Source organism: Zingiber officinale, chromosome 4A (assembly GCF_018446385.1).
Source record: "Zingiber officinale cultivar Zhangliang chromosome 4A, Zo_v1.1, whole genome shotgun sequence".
Classification (NCBI taxonomy): domain Eukaryota; kingdom Viridiplantae; phylum Streptophyta; class Magnoliopsida; order Zingiberales; family Zingiberaceae; genus Zingiber; species Zingiber officinale.
Window position 1 is genome coordinate 163,076,576 of NC_055992.1, and position 22,785 is coordinate 163,099,360.

At 39.6% G+C, this 22,785-nt stretch overlaps 2 protein-coding genes across 2 annotated transcripts; both read right to left on the reverse strand.

The window, feature by feature from the left end:
• Positions 1-1,532: 1,532 nt before the first annotated feature.
• Positions 1,533-6,964, reverse strand: LOC121973025 (histone H2A variant 1-like). Its single transcript, XM_042524622.1, has 4 exons — positions 6,892-6,964; positions 4,015-4,189; positions 3,686-3,794; positions 1,533-1,962 (listed from the first exon to the last, which is right to left on the reverse strand). The coding sequence occupies exons 1-4, from the start codon at positions 6,962-6,964 to the stop codon at positions 1,666-1,668; spliced, it is 654 nt and encodes a 217-aa protein (XP_042380556.1). The 3' UTR covers positions 1,533-1,665.
• A 374-nt stretch (positions 6,965-7,338) lies between these two features.
• LOC121972179 (GDP-mannose 3,5-epimerase 1-like) lies at positions 7,339-10,200 on the reverse strand. The gene is made up of 7 exons (XM_042523855.1): positions 10,043-10,200; positions 8,841-9,257; positions 8,382-8,475; positions 8,133-8,262; positions 7,918-8,050; positions 7,621-7,828; positions 7,339-7,522 (listed from the first exon to the last, which is right to left on the reverse strand). Exons 2-7 carry the CDS (start codon positions 9,254-9,256, stop codon positions 7,367-7,369), a joined length of 1,137 nt encoding a protein of 378 aa, XP_042379789.1. The 5' UTR covers position 9,257; positions 10,043-10,200; the 3' UTR covers positions 7,339-7,366.
• Positions 10,201-22,785: the final 12,585 nt, after the last annotated feature.

Genomic DNA, 22,785 nt, shown 5'->3' on the forward strand with positions numbered 1-22,785 from the left:
CCAAGTATTGACCTTCAAGATAAGCACAAGGTTGAAACTGAAAATGGGAGAAGAAACAACTGCTGCATCGTCTTGAACTGAGGCATACCTTCATTTGGAGTTTAGCTGAGTATGTTGGTCTTGAGAAACCTCCTAGTTCCAGGTGACGCTCTAACTCCGTGTCCATCCAACACCCTGCTCAAAATTACTCATCAATTGTGGAAGAACTCCATCTGCCCAACACCATGCCCTCCTAATGAAGGGCTCAAAACAATATCCTTCGTGCTGCAAAGAATCAACAGTTAGAGCCATGTAACCTAATTTAACGGCTAAGTGCTAGCTGGCATTTTCTAAGCAACTGATAAAAGTCTTCATATCATTCACTATAGTGTGTAGTAAAGTGAATAAAATTTATCTACTATTGTTTGTTTCACAAAAATAAATTTGCTAGGGTATTTTACCTTACTGTGTGTGGAAGAATCATAATGTAAGAGAGAGAGAGAGAGAGAGAGAGAGAGAGAGTTGAATCCACTTTGCCAGCAAAATAGAAAAATTAGAAGTCAATTTCTTAGTAAGGCCATCAAGTGAACAAACATACCTGGTGAGTCAAAGTTCTAAAATATCAAGTCAATTTCAGAATAAAGAATATTTCCAAAAACTATGGAAGAAACATCCAAATAGCAGCACGTGATCTGATATAAATCCACACAAGTCAAGAAATTAGATCAGGTAAGCTTAAAGATAATATAAAATCACCAGTACAGTCAACATACATACTTGACCTGGCAAGTGCTGATTATTTTGCACAAAAAGGGGAAATTTTCATAACAACTTCAAGAGTAGACTAACCAATCAGAATGCATGATAGCTCTCCATGGCAATGAAGCACGAGAAGAAAGAATTCAGCCTGATCATAATAAATATCCTGAGAGGTTATCCATCAGATAACATGACAAACCAGGCTTACTGCACTACTGTAAATTAGACTAAATGGCCATCAATGTGTTTTCAGAGTACCAGCCTGGTAATTCACAGCAAAGTCAAGTATTGTACTGCGTATAAGGACACGGAGTGCTGGAAAACACCAGGAACACATAATCAGAGATAATCAAGAGAGAAATATAAGTGAGAAAAAAAACAAACAAACAGAAGTCACTGGAATGGGCTAAATGCTATGCTACCACTAATCAACAGGAAAAAACAGGAGTTCAAAAATTAGTGTGACAAGTGGTAGGTCAGGTTGGACAGGATGGCATACAACTAGATGTACACCGCCATAACTGAATGAGGCATACATCTAGATGTAGAGTATAATACCATTGTCCCCCACCTACCCTAGTCTCAACTCAGCACCCTTTTTCCCTAACTACATCTCCACTCTCTCTTTCATCTGGATATGAGCACAACCAGGACATGAAGGGATATTGGAAGGCGAATTTCAAAATATACCTAGCAGAAATTTCCAATGTTAGATTACATGGTGGATATTAAATCTAAAACTAAGACATTATGTTGGTAAATCTGGAGAGCAAGTAGAAAAGCAAGCATCACTATGTTCAAATTGACGCCCACAGTTTCACATTTACCCCTCATAAGGTATACAGTTTCATAATCAGAACAACAAAATCACTGGTCTGATCAGGTTTACATAGCCATAAACTTTAAATCCATGAAAATTAAACATAATCATTCTTTAGTAGACTTGTTAATGAGAGACTTATGGATGTGAGGGATGACTCCGCCACCAGCAATCGTGCCCTTAATAAGGGTATCAAGCTCCTCATCCCCTCGAATTGCTAGCTGAAGGTGGCGCGGAGTGATACGTTTCACCTTCAGATCCTTACTTGCATTCCCGGCAAGCTCCAATACTTCCGCTGTTAAGTACTCCAATATTGCCGCCGAGTACACAGCTGCAGTTGCTCCAACTCGGCCATTAGCTTGAATTCTTGTCTTCAGTTGACGATGAATTCGACCAACAGGGAACTATATGCAACATGTGTACAAGAAACAAGGGTAAGCAACACACACAAAAAACATTGATTGATGGCCAATTGAATAAAAAAAATAAGCTTAACACACCACAAACAGGCAACTTTCCTATTTCCTTAAGGGCAGTTCTTTGGAGAAAGAACCACATATAGAAATTACAGTCCAAGTTAAACAGGATTAATTTTGTTTGATCGGGACTGGAGTGAACTGGGTAATCAGACCTGGCTCAATTATAGATCCAGGTGTCCATATAGAAAGGAGACCAAAAGAGATCACAGATGATCATCTTTGTTAAAGCAGAAGAGAGAGAGCCCAACTCACTACAAATGTCAAGCCGCTAAGATGGGGGACCTCTTAATATTTGAGAATGCATAAGAAGACTCACTTGGCAATGTCATGAACTAAAGGATGATCTTTATTCTCCTCACCATTGCTAGAGGTGAAGAACTAACTTGGACACCACGTTAAAGCTGAAGAGGGGCACCAATCTCACCGAAATGCTAATGGCATTTAGGTGAAGGATCTCTTGATATTTAAGCATGCTTAAGACATCATGTGGCAACAAGGATCCTCTCTTTTTCTCTTCCTACTCCCTTTAACAATCTTCACAACCCATCTGAATATGCTTTTCAATAATTTGCATAAAAGACATCCTGGCTGCATAAATTACAGTTCCCAAACAAACCATGTAATATTCATGCTAGTAACTTGAACACTAGTCATACAATAACAAAAATTGACCTAGATATTTCCATAAACTACCATAACCATACAAAATTCAACATGATCTAGGACCAAAATCAACAGGCAATCTGATAACTATAAGCAAAAATTGTCCCAGGATCCATTTATACTTATTGGACATATCACAATGAACAACTAGAAATTACATCCCTATTCACTATATCTTGGATTCATTTTAAAGGAAGAAAGGTTACCAAGAATACATTTTAACCGCATCAAACTAAAAACATTAAAATGATCAGACTCCGATATAAAAAGAAACTAGAGAATCCAAAATTTGTCTATTTATGATCTTCATATGGGAAACAAAATGGGCAAAAAGACGGATGAAAAGGAACTTAAATGGCGGGTGGTATTTGCACATTTTTCAGACAACAAGGAACTGTGATAACTGGTAAAATTATTCCAAAGATGTCCATGGTCTCGGGAGGACGGGTTCCATCAAAAATGACTCCTCTAGGAGCATCAGTCATCTCCTATGATGCACTGTGATCAGTTAATTGAATGTCCAATTTGTATCAAAGTATTTTTTTTTTCTTATGCGCCGTTGTTGACTCCGTAGCCGCAACAGTTTGGTATAACTCTACTGATACATGACATTTCATAATATCTTCTACAATAACATCCACTTCTATGCCTACCTAGACTTTGGCTTAAACATTTCTAATTCCAGAAACATAACCAAAAAGGGGTTCAGATATGAACTATAAATCAACACTTTACACCTAGAATGAGAAAAGGGTCAAACTACAACGACCCTAGCCATAGGTACCTAGCAAAGATGTCAAATCTCAAGAGCATAACATAGGCTGCAGTACATACATTCTCGTGCGTCAGAAGGCATCAAACACCGACACAACTGGACCACAGCATATCAAACCCAGATTTCAGAAAAAGCTCCATGTGATTCTTCGAATAAGAAAGAAAAGAAACCGAAAATAAACGAGAGTGAAGTCGAGTCAACGAATATCACCTGCAAACCGGCTCGTGCAGATCGGGAGACAGGCTTCTTCTTGTCCTTGTCCTTGTTCGCCGCGGTCGTCTTCGTCGCAACGAGCCCTTTCCCTCCCTTTCCAGCATCCCTGAGCACAAATGATCACATATTAGAACGGAACAAGCTCCGCCAAAGAGATTAGCAACCGTAAATCTACTTGTTCAGTGAGGAAGGAGAAACGTCGGGATCTGAGCAGAAGAAGCTCAAATCCGTCGGCGTAAAAGCCCTAACTAGGAAGAGACGGAAGCGCCGATCTGTTGGAGAAATTCAAATGGAGAAAGGAGGAAGGGGAAGAGACGGAAGCATACCACTTGGTGATCTCGCGCCCTGATCTCTGCGGGCGAGGCAGGGTAAGGAATGGAGTCAAAATGAAGTCGGTCACATTTTTGGATAAGTCGGATGAAATTTCTGGCGTTTTTTTTTTATTTTTTATTTTGGTTGGGACAACAATGGAAAATATCAGAATATTTGATGGAACGAATGCTTCGACAAATAAAGAAGAACGGATTAATATTTTTTAAAAAATTGTGATTTGTGCTCATCAGTTTCATAGTTGCCGGGAAGGCGGGAAGTTTTCTCAAACCTCGTAAATGAATACAAATAGAGAAAGAAGAGTAATTTAAGATATCTCTCATTATAATATCTATCATTTCATCATGAAAAAAAAAATACGAAGTTCACTATTATAACAATATATCTTTTTTTATTTATATTCTTTTTAACATTAATTTTTATTATTTATGAAACTCACAGGCACTCAATTATTTTAAAATTATATTATATTAAATAAATATAATTTTATTATTTTTAAAAGATAATATTAATATTTTTTAATATATTTATTATTATTTAAGAAGTGTAACCTTGGCGCAACGATAAAATTATTGTCATGCGATCAAAAGATCACGGTAATAATTGTACCTTTCCCCGAGACCCCGCATGACGAGAATTTCGTGCACTGAACTATTTTTTTTATTTATTACTATTAAAAAATAAAATAAGAGAGGAATGAACATTCGTCCCTCTTAACATTTTCCCCTCTCTCTTATATGAATGGGCATTACAATGAAGAGAGGTGTCCAATGGACATTATGGATGCCCTTTTAATTAAGTTTTTACATAAGTTTTTTTTTATCATCCTAATATACCATATTAATAATATAAAAATTTATTGAAATATTTTTAATGATTAAAACTCTAAATAAATTTTTTGTATGATATAATTTATAATATACAGTTACATATTATATCAATTTCAAGATAAAAAAATAGATTTAAATTTTCACTATACTCTTAAACTATAAATCATAAATCTCAAATCTTACTTTTATAATAGTTCAAGATTTTTTATTTAATTGTTTTGATTTTATAAATTTATCATAAATTTTACATTGGAAATATATTGAATAAACATTTTGATGAATAAAAATGAAAATAATTTATTTGACAGAATAAATATTTTGATGAATAAATGAAAAATGAAAATTTGATGAAATATTTAAAAGAACAATTGAGTATCTTACTATTTTATTAAAAATCTCCCCCCTTTACTAACTAACTTTGGTGAAGTCTAAAATGAATTTACGTTAATATCATTTTTTCTATTCACACTAAAAATAATTTCAAGATTTATTAGTAATTCCACAAGCGAAACAATCAATGATCTAAAGTTCGAGACTCAGCTGCGGCATATTATTATGAATTTTTCTCATCATTAATTTTCTCTGGTTGTTATATATAAAAAAATATAGTTCTCTTTAGTCCCACATCTTAGAATTGACAACACTATAATTAAAGAAGCTTCTATAAATATTTTATACCAACAATGTTAAAAAATATACTTTTCTTAGTTTTTTTACTAAGATAAGTATAATATTAAATTAAATTAATTTTTTTCATCGGGAAGCTGTAAGGGTGACACTCGAAAATTCAAACAATTCAGATTTTCAAAGACCCAAATAATTCAGATTTTCAAAAGTTAAGTACTTTACCCTAATAACTGTACTAATGACTCTACTTTAGTATTTTAATGCTAAAATACTTAAATTAATATAATTTTATTATAAAGGGTCAATATAATTTCAATGTATTATATTACACACGCGACGCATGTACACGATCACTAGTTTAAAAGATGGATATTTGGACAAATAAACATTGCTACCCATCAAAATTTCAAATTATGTACCATATCATTTTATATACTCAAATTATCTTTGGTGTCGTATTTTTAATTCATAAATTTGTGCTTCGGGCTGTTGCGCTCATGATTTGTCTTTTGGAATGAAAATCGCTCGGATATTCTATTTTATCGTTCTAAATAAATTGTAACTATAGATTTTTTTAACTTTTTTAAAATGGCGCGTTTTGACTCATAGTTTCCTATAACTTCAAAACTTAAAAACATTTGCTATCTCTTTTAGCTCAAAACAATAGTTTTTGTGCCTCCAAGGTAGTATGGCTTTGGGGCTAAACACACTATGACATGATTTTATTGTGAAATTCATGTGTGGGTCATCAAAAATCACTTCAATGCTCAAGCTTACCGGACAAATGTAAGTTAGTTTTCAAAATTTATTGGATAGATAATAAGAAAATAAATCGAAGATCAAAAAGAGTAAAATGGATTCTCCTATAGAAGATTAAAAAAAAGTAGGAATTTTTTATCCAGGTAAAGATTAAAAGAAAAACGTGAAATTATCTCTTTCATAAATAAAAAAAAGTGCAGTTGTCGTGATGCAGGCATGCGAGAGCCCATAACTCGGAGGAGCCTTTGACAGTGACAGTAGAAAAAATAGCTAACCACGACAAGCACTTGATGGATAATGAATTCAAGGAGCTCTTAGAAATTTAAATGAAAAAAAAGGCATGGATGTCAGCTCATTGTTGTATCAGTAGAAAAATAGTTAACCACAACAAGCACTTGATGGACAATGAACTCACGGAGCTTTTAGAGATTTAAATGAAAAAAAGGCATGGATGTCAGTTCATTGTTGTATCATTATTGTCCCATTGGAATGCTGAATTGATTAAAAGATGATAAATTTATTATAATAAGATAAATGATTAATTTCTGATGGACATATTCTTTTAAAAAAACCATAGGGATATCTGTATTCTGTTGGAGCTCAATCATCTTTTACTAATAATTATTATTGCATCATTATCATATTTTGATAGCTCACCTGTCAATTGGGGTGGTCCAGTCCGAAACAGCTCTTTTGCCCATTTGGAGGATAAGTTGACGCAGCAAGCCATTAGATACAGTTTGGTCCACGGCCTGAAAAGGACTTGGCATCTAGGATAAGCTTATAAGTCAGCAACTGTGACCTGAAACAATTAAAGAGCTATCAGATTAATATTTTTTGAACTTGCGAAGTTCAAACATCCAACTTGAATTGAGTTACAACTTACGACAAACTTGTATCGAACAAGAGTTACAACAATAGAATTGAGTTCAGTGATCATGACATTTTGTGTATTACAGCAAGCACACAGATTCAATATATTGATGATATCAACCTATAGACAAAGGTTTAGTCATCAAGAATACAATACAACAATAACTTTAATGTAATATGAGTAAAGCAAATCAAAATTTGCTACTTTTGACTCTGTTTTTGATAAATTGGCTCCCAGACAAGTAGAGGATGCGGACTTTCATTCTTTCCCATCAGCTGCACGAAGAGAACCAAGCTGCACGGGTGCTTGTGTTCCCACAACCTTTGATGATCCATAAACAGACACGTCGAGACCCTGAGTTTTCTCCTTTACGATCTGGTCCTTTATCCAAAAGTATGTAATCCTCAGGCCATCCTGTTGAAATGAAAGAAATTGTTATGTCATTAGTTAGCAATCCAAGATCGTAAAAGCTCGAGTAGCAGGATTCAAAGATTTAATGGCGCATCATGTACCTTAAGTTTCATGGTCGGAGCCCACCCAAGTTTCTCTTTTATCAGGTTGTTGTCGGAGTTGCGACCACGGACACCCTCAGGACCAGGAATGTGGTGGATCGGAAGGTTCTTGTTTTCAAAGCTGAGCATTATTTCAGCCATCTCATTCATGCTTACCATTTCATCACTGCCGATGTTCAATGGTTCTCGGAAGTCTGATTTTGTCAATCTTAACCAACAATAAGAGGAGGAATGCGTTAGAACTTCAAAGCTTTGGAATTATTAGTGCAAAGAGATGCCATTTGACATGGTAATTACCTCAAAACACCTTCAACACATTCATCAATAAAAGTGAAGGATCGAGTTTGCAGACCATCACCCCACATCTCAAACTTATCAGTGGAGGTTAATGTCTTTCGGCAAAAAGCAGCAGGGGCTTTCTCCCTCCCACCTGTTTACAGATTCGTTTACATTTACAATGATAATTATAAGAGATGCAGTTGGAGATATCAGCAGTTCAGCACACAGCCTACCTTTCCAGGTTCCAAAGGGGCCATAAATGTTATGAAACCTCCCAATGCGGCACTCAATGCCAAAGTCCTTATTGTAGTGCTTGCACAACTCTTCTGTGGCGAGTTTTTCCAGACCATAGGCATCTTGAGGCTATAGTGATGAAAATTTAACATTAGAAAGTGAGAACCTCATTCTTAGTTAACTGTGTAATACAACTAGAAAAAAACAGAACATAAAAGTCAATCGTTAATGTGTTTTAAGTAGCAAACCTCAGCAGGCCAAGCATCAGATTCCTTCAAGCTCACATTAGTTTCCAGCTGCTTGAACTCTGGGTAGATGCAAGCACTTGAGGCATAAAAGAACCTGCATTCGTATTCAAGTACTGTTGATCTTGGCTTGCTAATTTTTCTTTGTCAAATATTCTCTAGTGAAAAGCAAAATTATGCTAATGGCAGTATCTTATGCTGAAGAAAATTGGCAATTGTATATATGTTACATAGCAGAGATTTTTGTTTTTGTTGTGCCTAATCATAAAGTATTGACCTTTAATTCTTTATCAGTATAAAATGTCTGAACAACCATAAAATTTCAGTTTACTCTGCAGTTCATAATCATGTCTGACAGCATAAAAAAATAAAAAGAGAGAAATCTGGATCCCATATATTTCAATGTTAAAGATATATTCTTCAAGATTCAAATAGGAGACTAGAGATAAGCGATAAGAGTACCTTTTCACACCATTAATCCTTGCAGCTTCAAGCATGTTGAAACTGATCATAGTGTTATTGTACATGATAACTGAGTGGTTGGACTGAATGAAACCCATTCCTCCCATATCAGCAGCAAGATTGAATACATGATCGGCACCATTAGTGACCTTCAAGCAATTGTCCATGACCCTCAGGTCAACAAGATGGAACTCATGACAGAACATATCCTCAGTCATGTGTTCATTCTTCTTCCAATCAGAAGCAATGATGTAGTGACCTTCGCTCTTCAAACGCCTAGCAATGTGTGATGCGATAAATCCTCCTGCTCCTGTGATAGAAATCCGCAACTTCTCTGAAGGCCAATATGGCTCCCTTTCCAAGTTTGCATAAGTGTACTCTCCGTAGCCGGCCACATCATTTTCAGTGCTACCCATTCTAAAACATGTTTGTAACTTTTTAGCGAAATTATAGATTCATTTCATGAAAACTGAAGTGCTTATAGTTATAAACAACTACGGATATTTCGGGAATGGGTGTACAGGAGAACCCAACTTTGCTCGAAATGTAAGATTGGAGAGCATGGTGGGTGGGCAACAGTATAGCAGGTTAACAAACAGGCCAGATTCACACAAAAGATGATTCTGAACATTTATGAAATACCAGAAATAATAGGGTTATCTCACAAGTTCAACCAAACCTGGAGAAGTAAAGAAAATTGAATAACCTTTCCTAAGGAAGCAGAGAAACAATCAAAACGTCCAGTCCAACAAACTAAACCACGTCCATCCCGTGGACAAAAAGGCTTTGAACGGACTACAGATCAAAAGCGAAGTCAATCGAAAGCGGGATCCGAATACAACAACAAGCGGTGTTCATGTGAGATATGAATACAGCAGGGAGTGCGTGTGTGCTTGTCGATTTGCAGGTTGATAGAGACTGTACACTGACAAACCAACCAAAATTCATATGAAAATATCATAAATCTAAGAGCGAATCGAACAACGAGAAAACTATGAAGGAACACGATCATTAACATGCACCACATGCCCAATGTCATGAAATCCAAAGATATTAACGATTTAACGACAAAGAAGACGATGAGACAATGACGAGCTAAAAACAAAACCCAACAAACGAAAAATCTTCGCGCTTTCGCTTCGATCCGAGAAGAGTACAGAGCATCAACGAACTCGAATCGGGTGAAGGGCGAAGAGATTTACCTCGGAGAGGAAGGAAGAAGACCGATGACGACGAGCGGAGATGAGAAGAGATGAGATCTCGGTGGCCTTTCGAGGTCCACGCCGCCTGTTATATAGAGGAGGGGAGGGGAAAAGCTTGGGAGTCCCCCCTTCGTCTTCGAAATTGGATCAGATTTTTGGAATTCGCGATTTGGAAAATAATGTATTTTTTAAAAAAATAATTAAATCCTGTCGTTTTCGTCTGCGGTTCTTCTCAAATTGTTCCAAAGTGACCTGCCGGGGCCCATCCGCCCATGAGCTTCGACCAAGGGGGTGGTTGGTTGCTTCACAATAGTCCGGAAAAGATTATTCGTCGTCGGTGGAACGGAGTAAGTACGTATCCAGCGGCCAGACCGCTGCCACGTTGTGGCACGACGATTCTCCTTCGCCAGATCATTCAGTTGACTTTAAAGCAGCAAGATCCAAAAATATACTAAAATAAATTATAGCACCTACTAATGCTAAATTACACTTATAAAACTATTAATGAAATATTAAATAATAAATGGTCACGATTCCTTCCGACCAATGCAATTTGTTTCTGATTTATCATCATTAATAAATCATAAATGTTAAAATAATTTTTTCAAGCAAATATAAAATCCATTGTAATCCATTAATTATTATCCAAAGGAAACTGAATTTTTTTTTTAATAGTATTAGTACCTAACATTGAATAAACGAAATTATCATCCCTAATAATACCTCATAAATATTAAATAAATGTTATTGATGCAAAAATAACTATTGATTTCATTAATTTACATAAAAATATAGGAAGCGACTATCGAATTCGTTGATTCACATATCAATACTAGAAGTGATCTTCTAATTACTATTGATTCGAGCAATAATACTAGAAAAAAAATATCACATTCCAAAGAGGAGACTATAGTTAAAAATAGAAGTAATCAAAATTATCTTGTATCAACCTAAACAATCGTTTATATAGACTCTAGATCCTAAAATTTTAAAAATAAAAGAATTTATAATATATAGATGATCTCTATTCCTATTCTATGAAATAAGGAAAAAATTTTATTGGAAAAGAAAATTAATAAAACAAGAGGCTAATATAGCCAAATCATAATCCCATAAATATCGAAAATATCCTAAATACCATAAAAAAATTACTATAAATAATAAACAAAATCTTCGGAGGATCTAAAAAGGGCCTAAACAGTTATTTTTTCTTGATTTCGGAGGTTAAGCAAAAAAAATTTGAAATTATCCTTGAAACGATCGGAGCACAATCAAAGCTGAGTGCAGTTGTCTAGCGCAAGTGGGACGGTGCTGCGTTCTTTTACTTATGCAGGTCATCGCTGAAGCTTCGTGCATGCACAACAATGGTACGCAGAGGCGCGGCAGTCAAAGGTGACATTATGTTATATTTCATTATCCGTAATCAAGGTTAAGTGATTACCTAGTAATCATATAACTAAGGTTATGCATGATAATCTTGAACCAAGGTTATGCCCGAGGTTGTTTGGTTAATTTTAGATAATGCAATAAAACATTATTTGTTTGAAGGTTTTAGTGTATAACCTAATGTAATATTTTACCGTATTAGCCTTAGTTCAATTCTAAATATGATGATTGATATGGTGATAAAGAGGGGTTCACCCAAGAACAGGTGCAAGTTGCAAGGATCATCTGACGTAGAGGTCAAAGTTAAACAGTTAAAGTCGCAGGATCGAACGAGCCACGAGATTATGGACTGTGGACCAGACAAGGTTGGCCGAGTAGGCCCTTAGCGTCGGTCGAACGTGAAAGACTGACCAGACCGTTCGAATGGCCATCCTCCACAACTTACAGATGATGTTAAGAGCTAAATACTAAGTTACCTCACCCACCGTCCTTGCCGATTGAACCTAATTAAGGGCCGATCAGGCATAGTGTGCGTCTCCAACAACTTGAAAGCCGAGTGAAGAACAGGACAGTAGCTGCATTCTGTACGGTCGAGCTAGTGATATACCAGTTGAGTGGCAACCGACCGACCTATGGCGAAACTTAGATACTTGTCATATCGTACTCCTTTGGAAGTTTGTGCCGGAAAGGACAGAGAATGTAAAATACCGAAAATAGGCGAATATTAATAAGGAAATTTTCCAGAATTTTTGGAAATTTTTCGGGAATTTTTCGGAGCTCGTACGGACGAGTTAACGGGGATAACAATGGATCCGGGAAAAAAAGCATGTTTATGCTACCCATTTAAACGAGGAAAAGTTTAATTTCTTTTCCTTTACTTTTCATTTCTTTTATTTTTTGTTTTTCTTCTTTTCCTTCGCTTTTATTCCCTCACCCGCGTGCCTTTCCTCCCGAGCCTCACTCGGCGTCTACACCATCTTCTCCTCCGAGCCCTAACCGCCGGTCGCGGCGGTTTCTCCTCCCTCCCTCGCGTATAAGCCTCGGCCATTACATCTTCTTCTTCCTTCCCGAGCGCGCACGCCCATCTCTTCATCTTCTGCTCGACGTCGTCTGTGCCCTAGCCAGCCCGACGCCACTGCCGGCACCGATTCCCCAGCGTCGCCCGCTGTCCCTCTGTGCCCTAGCATCTCCGCCGACGCCGAGTAGTGTCGGCCTTCTCACCTCTTCCTCCATCCCGAGTTTCCCTAGCCGATTCTTCTCGGACGCACCCCTTCTGGCCGACATCACCGTCCCTCCACATCCCTAGCGCCGGCCACCGCTTGTTTCTCTGAGCCTCTTCTCCTCTTCATCGCACGGTGCCACCCCGACTTTGTTGAGTCCAGCCGTCACTGGAATGGGGGAGGTCCTGTGCCGATTGTTGGACACCATGTTCTGCCGAGCCACCTACAAGCCATAGTTTTCTTCATTCGTGCCCTAGCTTTGATCAGCATTACCTGCTGCTTCACCTGCCAGATGGAGCCGATCTAGGTCCACTGTTGGTCCTTGCATTACTGACACAGATCTATGGTAAGGTTATCGAATTGAACTTGAATTGGTTTATAGGATTGACTAAAGCTTGATTTATCTACGTATGGGTCTAGGTACAGCGCTAGGTTGGGAAATTGGAGTTGGATGACAGCAGCTCCATTTGGTATCGGCTACCCTTTCCAGCAGAAATTCATTAAGGGCTATGAATTGAGGTGAGGTGTAGAAAATGGATTTCGTAATTAGTTGTACATGTGTAAATGGAATTTGGTTTATATTATGTGTTAATTAGGGTTTGCCCTGTTTTTAGTGTTAAAGATTTTTATTTAGCTATTTCATTTGGATATTAGCTAAATAAAAATGTATATATTGGTGATACAGGACTTTGACGCGAGACGAGTATCTTGACGTCGTAGGCTAGATTGGACTTTTCGATTTGGAGGCGAGTACTTTTTGACTTTATGTCTTTGATATGCATAGTAGTGAATTTAACAAGTAGCAATAATTATGTTTTCTTATTTGTTTCGGTTAATCACTACCCGATACCTGTTACATGATTTGGTTGATTGCTTGTTTTGCATCTCATGTATTCCTTACCTGTTGATACATGCTTGTAAGGGTAGTGATATACCATGCTTCACCATGTTCAGGACCTAGGTTTTATATCTTCAGTGTACCTTTGATTTGATTCGTTGACCTATGGTGCACTTTTATATATATATGGATTAGCTCAGGATATTTTGTGGTTAGTGTCATGCACCATTTGCATGATTGCATGCTGTGCGATAGTCCGCTCTATTATTGTTGAGCACATCGCCAGTTATATGGATCTGCACACACCACTACTCATGGGTTAGTGGTCGATTCAGGCAGTGTGTGTTGCAGCAGGGACTTTGTTTGGCTCCGTTGGTCCACTCATGGGTAGCGTGATGCAACGTGTTAGCCGACAGAGATTCCTCCCCATCATCGTGTACTGGGAGATGAGAGCATTGCGCTCCCCCATTTATGATTTGGGGTAGGAGGATAGGTGTACTCCGACAGTATCCGTCCACTCGGTCACTCATCAGGAGTAGTTACGACAGAGTGCACGGTTGTCACAGCCCTACCCACTCGGTCTCACTATTATGTGTGAAATGATCGACTGGCGTCAGGGGTGACCAGGACGCATCATTGGCATCATATGCATGATGCATTTATTGCTTGTGTTTGTGCTTGCTGCATTTATATGCTGTATATTGTTTGGACGCCTATGATTGACATGCATACAGGATTTCTATGCCACTCGAACTGTTTGTCCTTATACCCAGGTCCTGGTTAGTACAGTTTTTCTCATGTTTACTTCAGTTGCATTTCATCCTTTTATATCAGGAGACTGTACGCATGATTAATGCTAGATGTTATTTCCCTACTTTGCATATCAGTTGTACCTGCTGAGTGTTGGACTCACCCCGCCTCCATTGTTGTTATTTTCCAGGTTGATGCTGTCAGAAGATAGTTCCAGTTGCTAGTCCCCTGCAGACCACAAGGATTTATTGACCTTTTAGTTTTTCTTCTTATTTGACTATGTTTAGAATTGGTTTATTTTGATACTTGGATAATGTATGGATTGTATTTGTCGATGGATTTTTATTCGATATATTTTACTACATACCTGTCTGGACGGCAGAAAAGGTGAGTTTGTCGGATTTGTATTTTATGAGTGTAGTGGAGTAGGAAAAATCAGATTTGAGCTTTATGGGTGTAGTGGAGTAGGGTTGTTTTTGAGTTATCTTATTACTGCTCTGTTTGTCTACTATTAAACTGCGTGGGTGATTGTTTATTTACTGTTATTATTCAGCCGCATGTGGCTGAGGTATATGGATATGTAGAAAGTTTCAGATTGTCCGCCGTGCAGGGGAGATGCTGCCGAAATTTCTGTTAGGATCCTTCGTACTCGGCTAGAGAGGGGGGTGTGAATAGCCGACCCCAAATCGTCGTTTCTTTCTACAAAACATGTTAGCGCAGCGGAAAATACAAAGAAACGACAGAGAAGAAAACCAAACCTTAACATAAGGATGTAACGAGGTTCGGAGATTAGGGCTCCTACTCCTCGGCGTGTCCGTAAGGTGGACGAGTCCAGTCAATCCGTCGGTGGATGAACTCCGGAAAACCGGCTAATAGATACTCCTTGTGGGTGGAGAAACCTCGCCACAATAACTCGCAACAGCAAGATAGAATACAAGGAATACAAGAAGTAAATATAATGAATGTAACAATACAAGCTTGCCTTCTTGTCGTCGACTGAAGTCCTGGAAGCAACAACTTCACGGACGAATGCCAACAAGCAGCTCAGCCGAAAGAAGCTCACGCGGGGCTTCGGAAGTGAGCTCAACAAAGCTCAGTCGAAGCTCAAACTTCAGCAGCAGAACAGAAGTTCTAAGAAGGAAAAAGAAAGAGGGAGTACTCACAGAAGATCCCCTCGTCTCCTTATACCTGCGAAGAAGAAACAGCGAAGAAACTAGCCGCTGGCGGCTAGAACCTGATCGATGCGTGGACCGATCGAGTATCTGATCGGTCTGCGGACCGATCGGGATTCTGTTCCGTCCCCGATCGGTCCATGGACCGATCAGGAACCTCCGATCGGTCCACGACCGACTCCTGATCGATCTGGGGACCGATCAGGGCTTCGATCGCGCACCGATCAGCTCTGCGCCCGCTCTGCTCGGCCGATCGACTCCTGATCGGTCACCAGACCGATCAGTTATCACACAGTAGGCTACTGATGTGTTACTGATCGGTCACCAGACCAATCAGAATATTCGAGGTATCACTGGATCGATCACCAGATTGATCTAGTTCATGGTTTTCGCCCAAACCAAGTCCAAACCAACATCCGGTCAATCTTGACTTGTTGGTACTTCATTCCTAGCATCTGGTCACTCCCTTGACCTGCTAGGACTCCCCGCTAAGTGTCCGGTCAATCCCTTTGACCCACTTAGACTTTTCTCTCCGTACCAAGTATCGGGTCACTCCTATGACCTACTTGGACTTCCCATCACCAGATGTCCGATCACCCTCGATCCATCTGGATTTTCCCTTGCCCGGCTTCACTTACCAGGACTTTCACCTGGCTTCACTCACCAGGATTTCCACACTGCCTAACATCCCAGTTAGGACTTTCTCACTGCCTGGCTTCACTCACCAGGACTTTCCAACTGCCTAACATCCCAGTTAGGACTTTCCCACTGCCTGGCTTCACTCACCAGGACTTTCCAACTGCCTAACCCCCCCGTTAGGTCTTTCACGGCTCCATACTGGGACTTCTCCAGTGCCAAGTCTCCATACTTGGACTTTTCCCGTGCCAAGTCTCCATACTTGGACTTTTCGCGTGCCAAGCTCTCTGCTTGGACTTTTCCAGTGCCAAGTCTCCATACTTGGACTTTTCCAGTGCCAAGCTCCCTGCTTGGACTTTTCCCGAATCAGATCAACCAGGTCAACTTTGACCTACGGTTGCACCAACAACCTCCCAAACATCTATTCTTGTCCCATATCAAGAATAGAACTCTCTCACGAGTGTCAAACATCAACATGCAACTCAACTAGGTCAACCTTGACCTAAGGTTGCACCGACAATCTTCCTAAGTCAAACATCAAAATACAACTCGAGTTAGGTCAACTCGAGTCAGGTCAACCAGGTCAACCTTGACCTAAGGTTGCACCAACAATCTCCCCCTTTTTGATGTTTGACAAAACCCATAATCAAGTTAGGTTAACTCGATAACCTAACTTAGGTTTTCCAACCATCTTCCAATGTCCAATGTTCTTTCCTTGAACATTCTCTGGACATTCTCCCCTTAGGTTAACCCGATAACCTAACTTGGGTTATCCAATAATTCTCCCCCTTTTTGACACACATCAAAAAGAATTCCAATGTTCTTCCTCGAACATTCCTTGACATTCTTCCCCTAGCTTAGGTTAACCCGATAACCTAACTTGGGTTCTCCAATAATTCTCCAATGAACACTCTCCCCTTTTTGACACACATCAAAAAGAAAAAGAGGGTATCAAGATCAAGAGTTTCTTCCTAATGAAAGTCCCGTACCTTTCATTGAAACTCTTAATTTCTCCCTTGATACTAAACTCAACAATCAACTTAGTGATAACCCCATATCACTAATCCTCGAAAGTCTTAAGGAGTAAAAACTCCCCCTAAAAGTCAACTCCCCCTTGACAATTAGGTAAAACTCCCCCTAAAGGTCAACTCCCCCTTGACCATTGCACCAACAATGTCTTGGAGAGTTTCAAACCTTTAGAAACCCGAAACTCACTCCCAAAAACTGAAATTTCAGACACCTGCTGAAAATCAGAAACTGGCACGCACTGATCGGTCCTCAGACCGATCAGAAGCCCCATGGATCGGTCCCCAGACCGATCCACGCTTCACTGATCGCACTGGATCGTCACTGATCGGTCACCAGACCGATCAGGCCTTCCCTGGATCGGTCCGGTGACCGATCCAGCCTCTGAAATCAGAGATTTCTGATTTTCTCCCCGGGAGAAGTTCAGAAACTCACAGAAAATTACAGAAAATTTCAAAAATTACGAAACTTTGAGGATACATTCCTCATATCATACACTATCAAGGAAAAATAGTTTTCTATGAAAATAGTTTCCATTTTTCAATCTTGATACAAAGTTCAAAAACTTTGAAATAGTTCAAGTTTAACTCAACTTTGTATCACAATGTTCAATGATGAATGCTATCACTAGGAAAGCTTCATCAAGGTTTTTCAAATCAATTTTAAAATACTTTTAAACCCTTTAATTTGGGACCATAATCTTAGGGCTAAATGTACATGACTTGTACACAAGCTTTCCCTATGATCCCCCGTTTAGAATTAGGCTCATCTAGGTACAAGAACTATGCACCTTGATCCTAACTCATCATCCTAATATCTCACACACATCTAAGGTGTATCAAACACATTCAAGTCAATTTTGATGTGAGATATGGGTTTAGGTTAGCTTAATCTAAGTTCTCATGCATTTTTCTAAAACAACAACTTGATCTCCATATCAAATTGTGTTGTTTATCCTTAGATCAATTTCATTGATTATAAATGCAAGAAATGGTGACATGGCATAAAATGATATCATACATAATAACATGTGCCAATGTCATGATGTCATGGCATAAAGTATGAAACTTTAACTAAGGCATGACATATAACTAACCTAAGCATTATCATGACATTTTAAATGATCATAAAATAAATATGATGTCATGACATGGCATATGACAAACAATACATGGCAAATAGCATATAAAGGTATAGAAAATACCTAATTCTAGTCTTAGTTGCCATTTTTGATAATTTTGATCATTTTGCCATAAATTCTATATTCCTAAGTGTAATGGACCTAAAATCAAATACAAAAGATTTTTAGATCACTATGTGCCAATTAGATTGACTCTAGAAAACTCCTTAATTGAGATTGGCACATCCTAATCACCTTAGAAATAATTTTCCATTTCATTTTCAAGGCTTGATTACACCTTGAAAATTCCTCAAATGCCACCTTTTGCTATGAATAGATTAACTATCTATCCAAATAAGGTTGGCACACTCTAATCCATCTAGCGTGATGAAATCACGCTCCTAGGAACCCAATACCTATTTGAGTTCATTGGGTTCACTAAATATTCACTAGGGATGACTTCCCTAGCAACCCTCCTAATGACCCTCCTAGGCTTTAAAGCCTTGGTCATTTGGGACTCATCAAGATCAACTCTAGGGGTGACTCCCCTTGTGACCTTGGTGATGGTCTTCCTAGCCCTAGATTTTGTTCCATAATCGAATGGAACATTATGATAAGTGGGCTTGACCACTTGGGACTTAGGTTTGTGACCCAAACCTTTCTTGTCCTTGGATATTGGTTTTTGACCCTTAAACCCTAGAGATGACTTCTCCAAGTTCTTAAGAGCCTTTTCCAAAGTATCAAGTCTTGACCTCAAGACTTGATTCTCCTTCTCTAATACCTCAAATTTTAATTTATCATTTTTCTTTGAGGTATTCCTAGGCATATGTCTAGATGATTTGGGATTTCTACCTAGGTTATCCTTAACCTTAGATGAGTTGATCCTAGGGTTGGCTTTCCTAGTGTTATCCTTATCTAGGCTCACATGTTTGGCACCTAAGCATGTGTATCGTTTTTTATAATTATCATGTTTATCATTATTGTCAATTGCAATCAAACTACTAGCATGCATCTTACTAGTATTGCAATAATGAGCCTTAAAGGTTACCTTAGGGTTTGCCTTAGCTCCCCCTATCGATGTGCTCGTCTTCTTGTCCTTGTGAGGTTGCCTCCCCCTCGGACATTGACTCCGATAATGTCCCCTTCGCTTGCATTGGAAGCACACCACGTGCTCCTTGCCCTTGCGTGTTGGGAATCCGACTTCCTTGACCTTTGGCGCCGGTGGAGTCTTCCTAACCCTCCTTGGACACTTACTCTTGTAATGTCCATACTCCCTACACTCAAAGCACATTATACGTAATTTACAAGAAATTAAATTGCTTGAGTTACCTAGGGTTGAGGATGGTTGAACGCTCTCTCCTTCATCCCTTCCGGAGGTAGAAGCTTCTTCTTCTTGCTCCAAACTTGAAGAAGAACTCTCCTCCTCTTCATCCTTAGATGTTGAGTGACCCTCAACCTCTAAATCCATGCCTCCATGATGTGAGCGACTTGACTCACTTGACTTCTCTTCATGGCTTGAAGTGGAGTTCTCCTCATGGAACTTAGCCAAGTTGTTCCACAACTCCTTGGCATTGTTGTATCCACCTATCCTACACAAAACATCATTAGGTAAAGAAAATTCAAAAATTTTCAATACCTCATCGTTGACGGTTGATTGGTGGACTTGCTCCTTTGTCCACTTCTTTTTCTCCAAAAGTTCTCCTTCTTTATCCAATGGAGGAGTAAAACCTAATTGAACACAACTCCAATTCTCAAGGTTAGTCATAAGAAAATATCTCATTCTTACCTTCCAAAACGCGAAGTCGTCGCGATCGTAGAAGGGTGGAATCGTGATGTCTTCTCCGAGTTGATCCATCTCTAGCTTGTGCTCCCTCGGATGTTAATCCGGCGAAGAGCGACCTCGCTCTGATACCACTTGTTAGGATCCTTCGTACTCGGTTAGAGAGGGGGGTGTGAATAGCCGACCCCAAATCGTCGTTTCTTTCTACAAAACGTGTTAGCGCAGCGGAAAATACAAAGAAACGACAGAGAAGAAAACCAAACCTTAACACAAGGATGTAACGAGGTTCGGAGATTAGAGCTCCTACTCCTCGGCGTGTCCGTAAGGTGGACGAGTCCAGTCAATCCGTCGGTGGATGAGCCCCCGGAAAACCGGCTAATAGATACTCCTTGTGGGTGGAGAAACCTCGCCACAATAACTCGCAACAGCAAGATAGAATACAAGGAATACAAGAAGTAAATATAATGAATGTAACAATACAAGCTTGCCTTCTTGTCGATTGGTTGATGAAGCAACAACTTCACGGACGAATGCCAACAAGCGACTCAGTGAAAGAAGCGGGGCTCTGAAGTGAGCTCAACAAAGCTCAGTCGAAGCTCAAACTTCAGCAGCAGAAGTTCTAGGAAAAGAAAGAAGAGTACTCACGAAGATCCCTCGTCTCCTTATACCTGCAAGAAGACAGCAAGAAACTAGCCGTTGCGTCTGGCAGGCTAGAACCTGATCGATGCGTGGACCGATCAGTAACATCTGATCGATCGAAAAGCTCGCTTGTTCCGTCCCGATCGGTCCATGGACCGATCAGAACCTCTGATCGGTCCACCGACCGAAGGATCCCGATCGGTTTGGGGACCGATCAGCTTGGTCTGATCGGTCCCCGCACCGATCGCCTTTCTGCGCCCGCCTCGCTCTCGATCGACTCGATCGGTCACCGACGATCAGTTATCACTGATGAGCTCTCGATGTGTTCGATCGGTCACCGGACCAATCGAATATTCGAGGTATCACCGGATCGATCACCGATTGATCTAGTTCATGGTTTCGCCCAAACCAAGTCCAAACCAACATCCGGTCAATCTTGACTTGTTGGTACTTCATTCCTAGCATCCGGTCACTCCTTGACCTGCTAGGACTCCCCGCTAAGTGTCCGGTCAATCCTTTGACCCACTTAGACTTTCTCTCCGTACCAAGTATCGGGTCACTCCTATGACCTACTTGGACTTCCCATCACCGGATGTCCGATCACCTCGATCCATCCGGATTTTCCTTGCCCGCTTCACTTACAGACTTTCACCGCTTCACTCACCAGATTTCCACACCGCCTAACATCCAGTTAGGACTTTCTCCTCGCTTCACTCACGGACTTTCCAACCGCCTAACATCCCGTTAGGACTTTCCCACCGCCTGGCTTCACTCACCAGACTTTCCAACCGCCTAACCTCCCAGTTAGGACTTTCCCACCGCCTCACTCACCGGGACTTCTCCGTGTCAAGTCTCCATACTTGGACTTTTCCCGTGCCAAGTCTCCATACTTGGACTTTTCGCGTGCCAAGCTCCCTGCTTGGACTTTTCCAGTGCCAAGTCTCCATACTTGGACTTTTCTAGTGCCAAGCTCCCTGCTTGGACTTTTCCCGAATCAGATCAACCAGGTCAACTTTGACCTACGGTTGCACCAACAACCTCCCAAACATCTATTCTTGTCCCATATCAAGAATAGAACTCTCTCACGAGTGTCAAACATCAACATGCAACTCAACTAGGTCAACCTTGACCTAAGGTTGCACCGACAATCTTCCTAAGTCAAACATCAAAATACAACTCGAGTCAGGTCAACTCGAGTCAGGTCAACCTTGACCTAAGGTTGCACCAACAATTTCTTCGGACAAGGACTCCTCCGGGGCGTGACAGAGAATATTCTGTCGCCAAATTGTCCTTTAGAAGCTTTTAGCCTGTCAAGTCACAACGATTTGCGGCCTTGTCTAAGGAACAACGTCAAGGATAATTTATGGCCTATCCTTTCTCATGAAAGCTTTAGAAAACATATTAATACTTTGAGATGCGTGCATAACGCAACAGTAATATTATAAAAGGGGTCTCCATCTATAGGTGGTGCGATGCTTCTTACTTGCACACGCTATTTGCTACAGTTTAATGCTTTCATCTCCAAAATCGAGCACCAACTTGAGCATCAGAGAGCCAACGCCGGAACCCCTTCCCTAGTTTGTCACTAATGCTCATTGTGTTGCAGGACAGCACGAAGTCTTCATCGAGTCAATAGTAGAGCCACATCCTAGCTCACTGCCTTCGCCGATTTTCGAACAGGATCAATGATATTATATGATCATCCGCACCCTCAATTTAAGTGTAGAGAATTATATCAATCGTCATATCATCGATTTACGATTGTATTTATTTTAATTTTTGAAAATATATATAATAATAATGATAATGATAATATTATGATTAATAGCGATATATATAATAAATAAAATTAGATAATATTTTTGAATTATTTTTTAAAAAATAGATAATTTTATTGGGCTTCACAATAACTTTATTTAATTTATCTCAACCATAGCTAGAAGTTGATTAATTTAATTTACTAAAATTTTTTATCAAAATCCAGTTAAAATAAAAAATAAAAATAATTCTTCTTCTTCCTCTTACTCTTACTGTCATTGTTCATTGTCATCACTCGTTGTTTGCTACTGCGATCCTGCATGAAGGGCGGCAACGCTGGCTACCATCGCTTGCTGCCATGTCTGATTGTCGCGCCTCTGTGTGCCTGTTGCCACCTCTGGTGCGCCACTCTGCACTT

Bases quoted from the DNA above. Each gene is read 5' to 3' on its own strand.
- LOC121973025 (XM_042524622.1), bottom strand. From the start codon at position 6,964: ATGGCTTGCTGCGTCAACTTATCCTCCAAATGGGCAAAAGAGCTGTTT. The intron at 3,795-4,014 runs GTATGCTTCCGT...ATTTGTGCTCAG, and splicing joins GGGCGCGAGATCACCAAGTG to GGATGCTGGAAAGGGAGGGA. The intron at 1,963-3,685 runs GTGATATTCGTT...TGTTGCATATAG, and splicing joins CTGCACGAGCCGGTTTGCAG to TTCCCTGTTGGTCGAATTCA.
- LOC121972179 (XM_042523855.1), bottom strand. From the start codon at position 9,256: ATGGGTAGCACTGAAAATGATGTGGCCGGCTACGGAGAGTACACTTAT. The intron at 8,476-8,840 runs GTACTCTTATCG...ATACGAATGCAG, and splicing joins AGGATTAATGGTGTGAAAAG to GTTCTTTTATGCCTCAAGTG. The intron at 8,263-8,381 runs GTTTGCTACTTA...TCATCACTATAG, and splicing joins CTGATGCTTGGCCTGCTGAG to CCTCAAGATGCCTATGGTCT.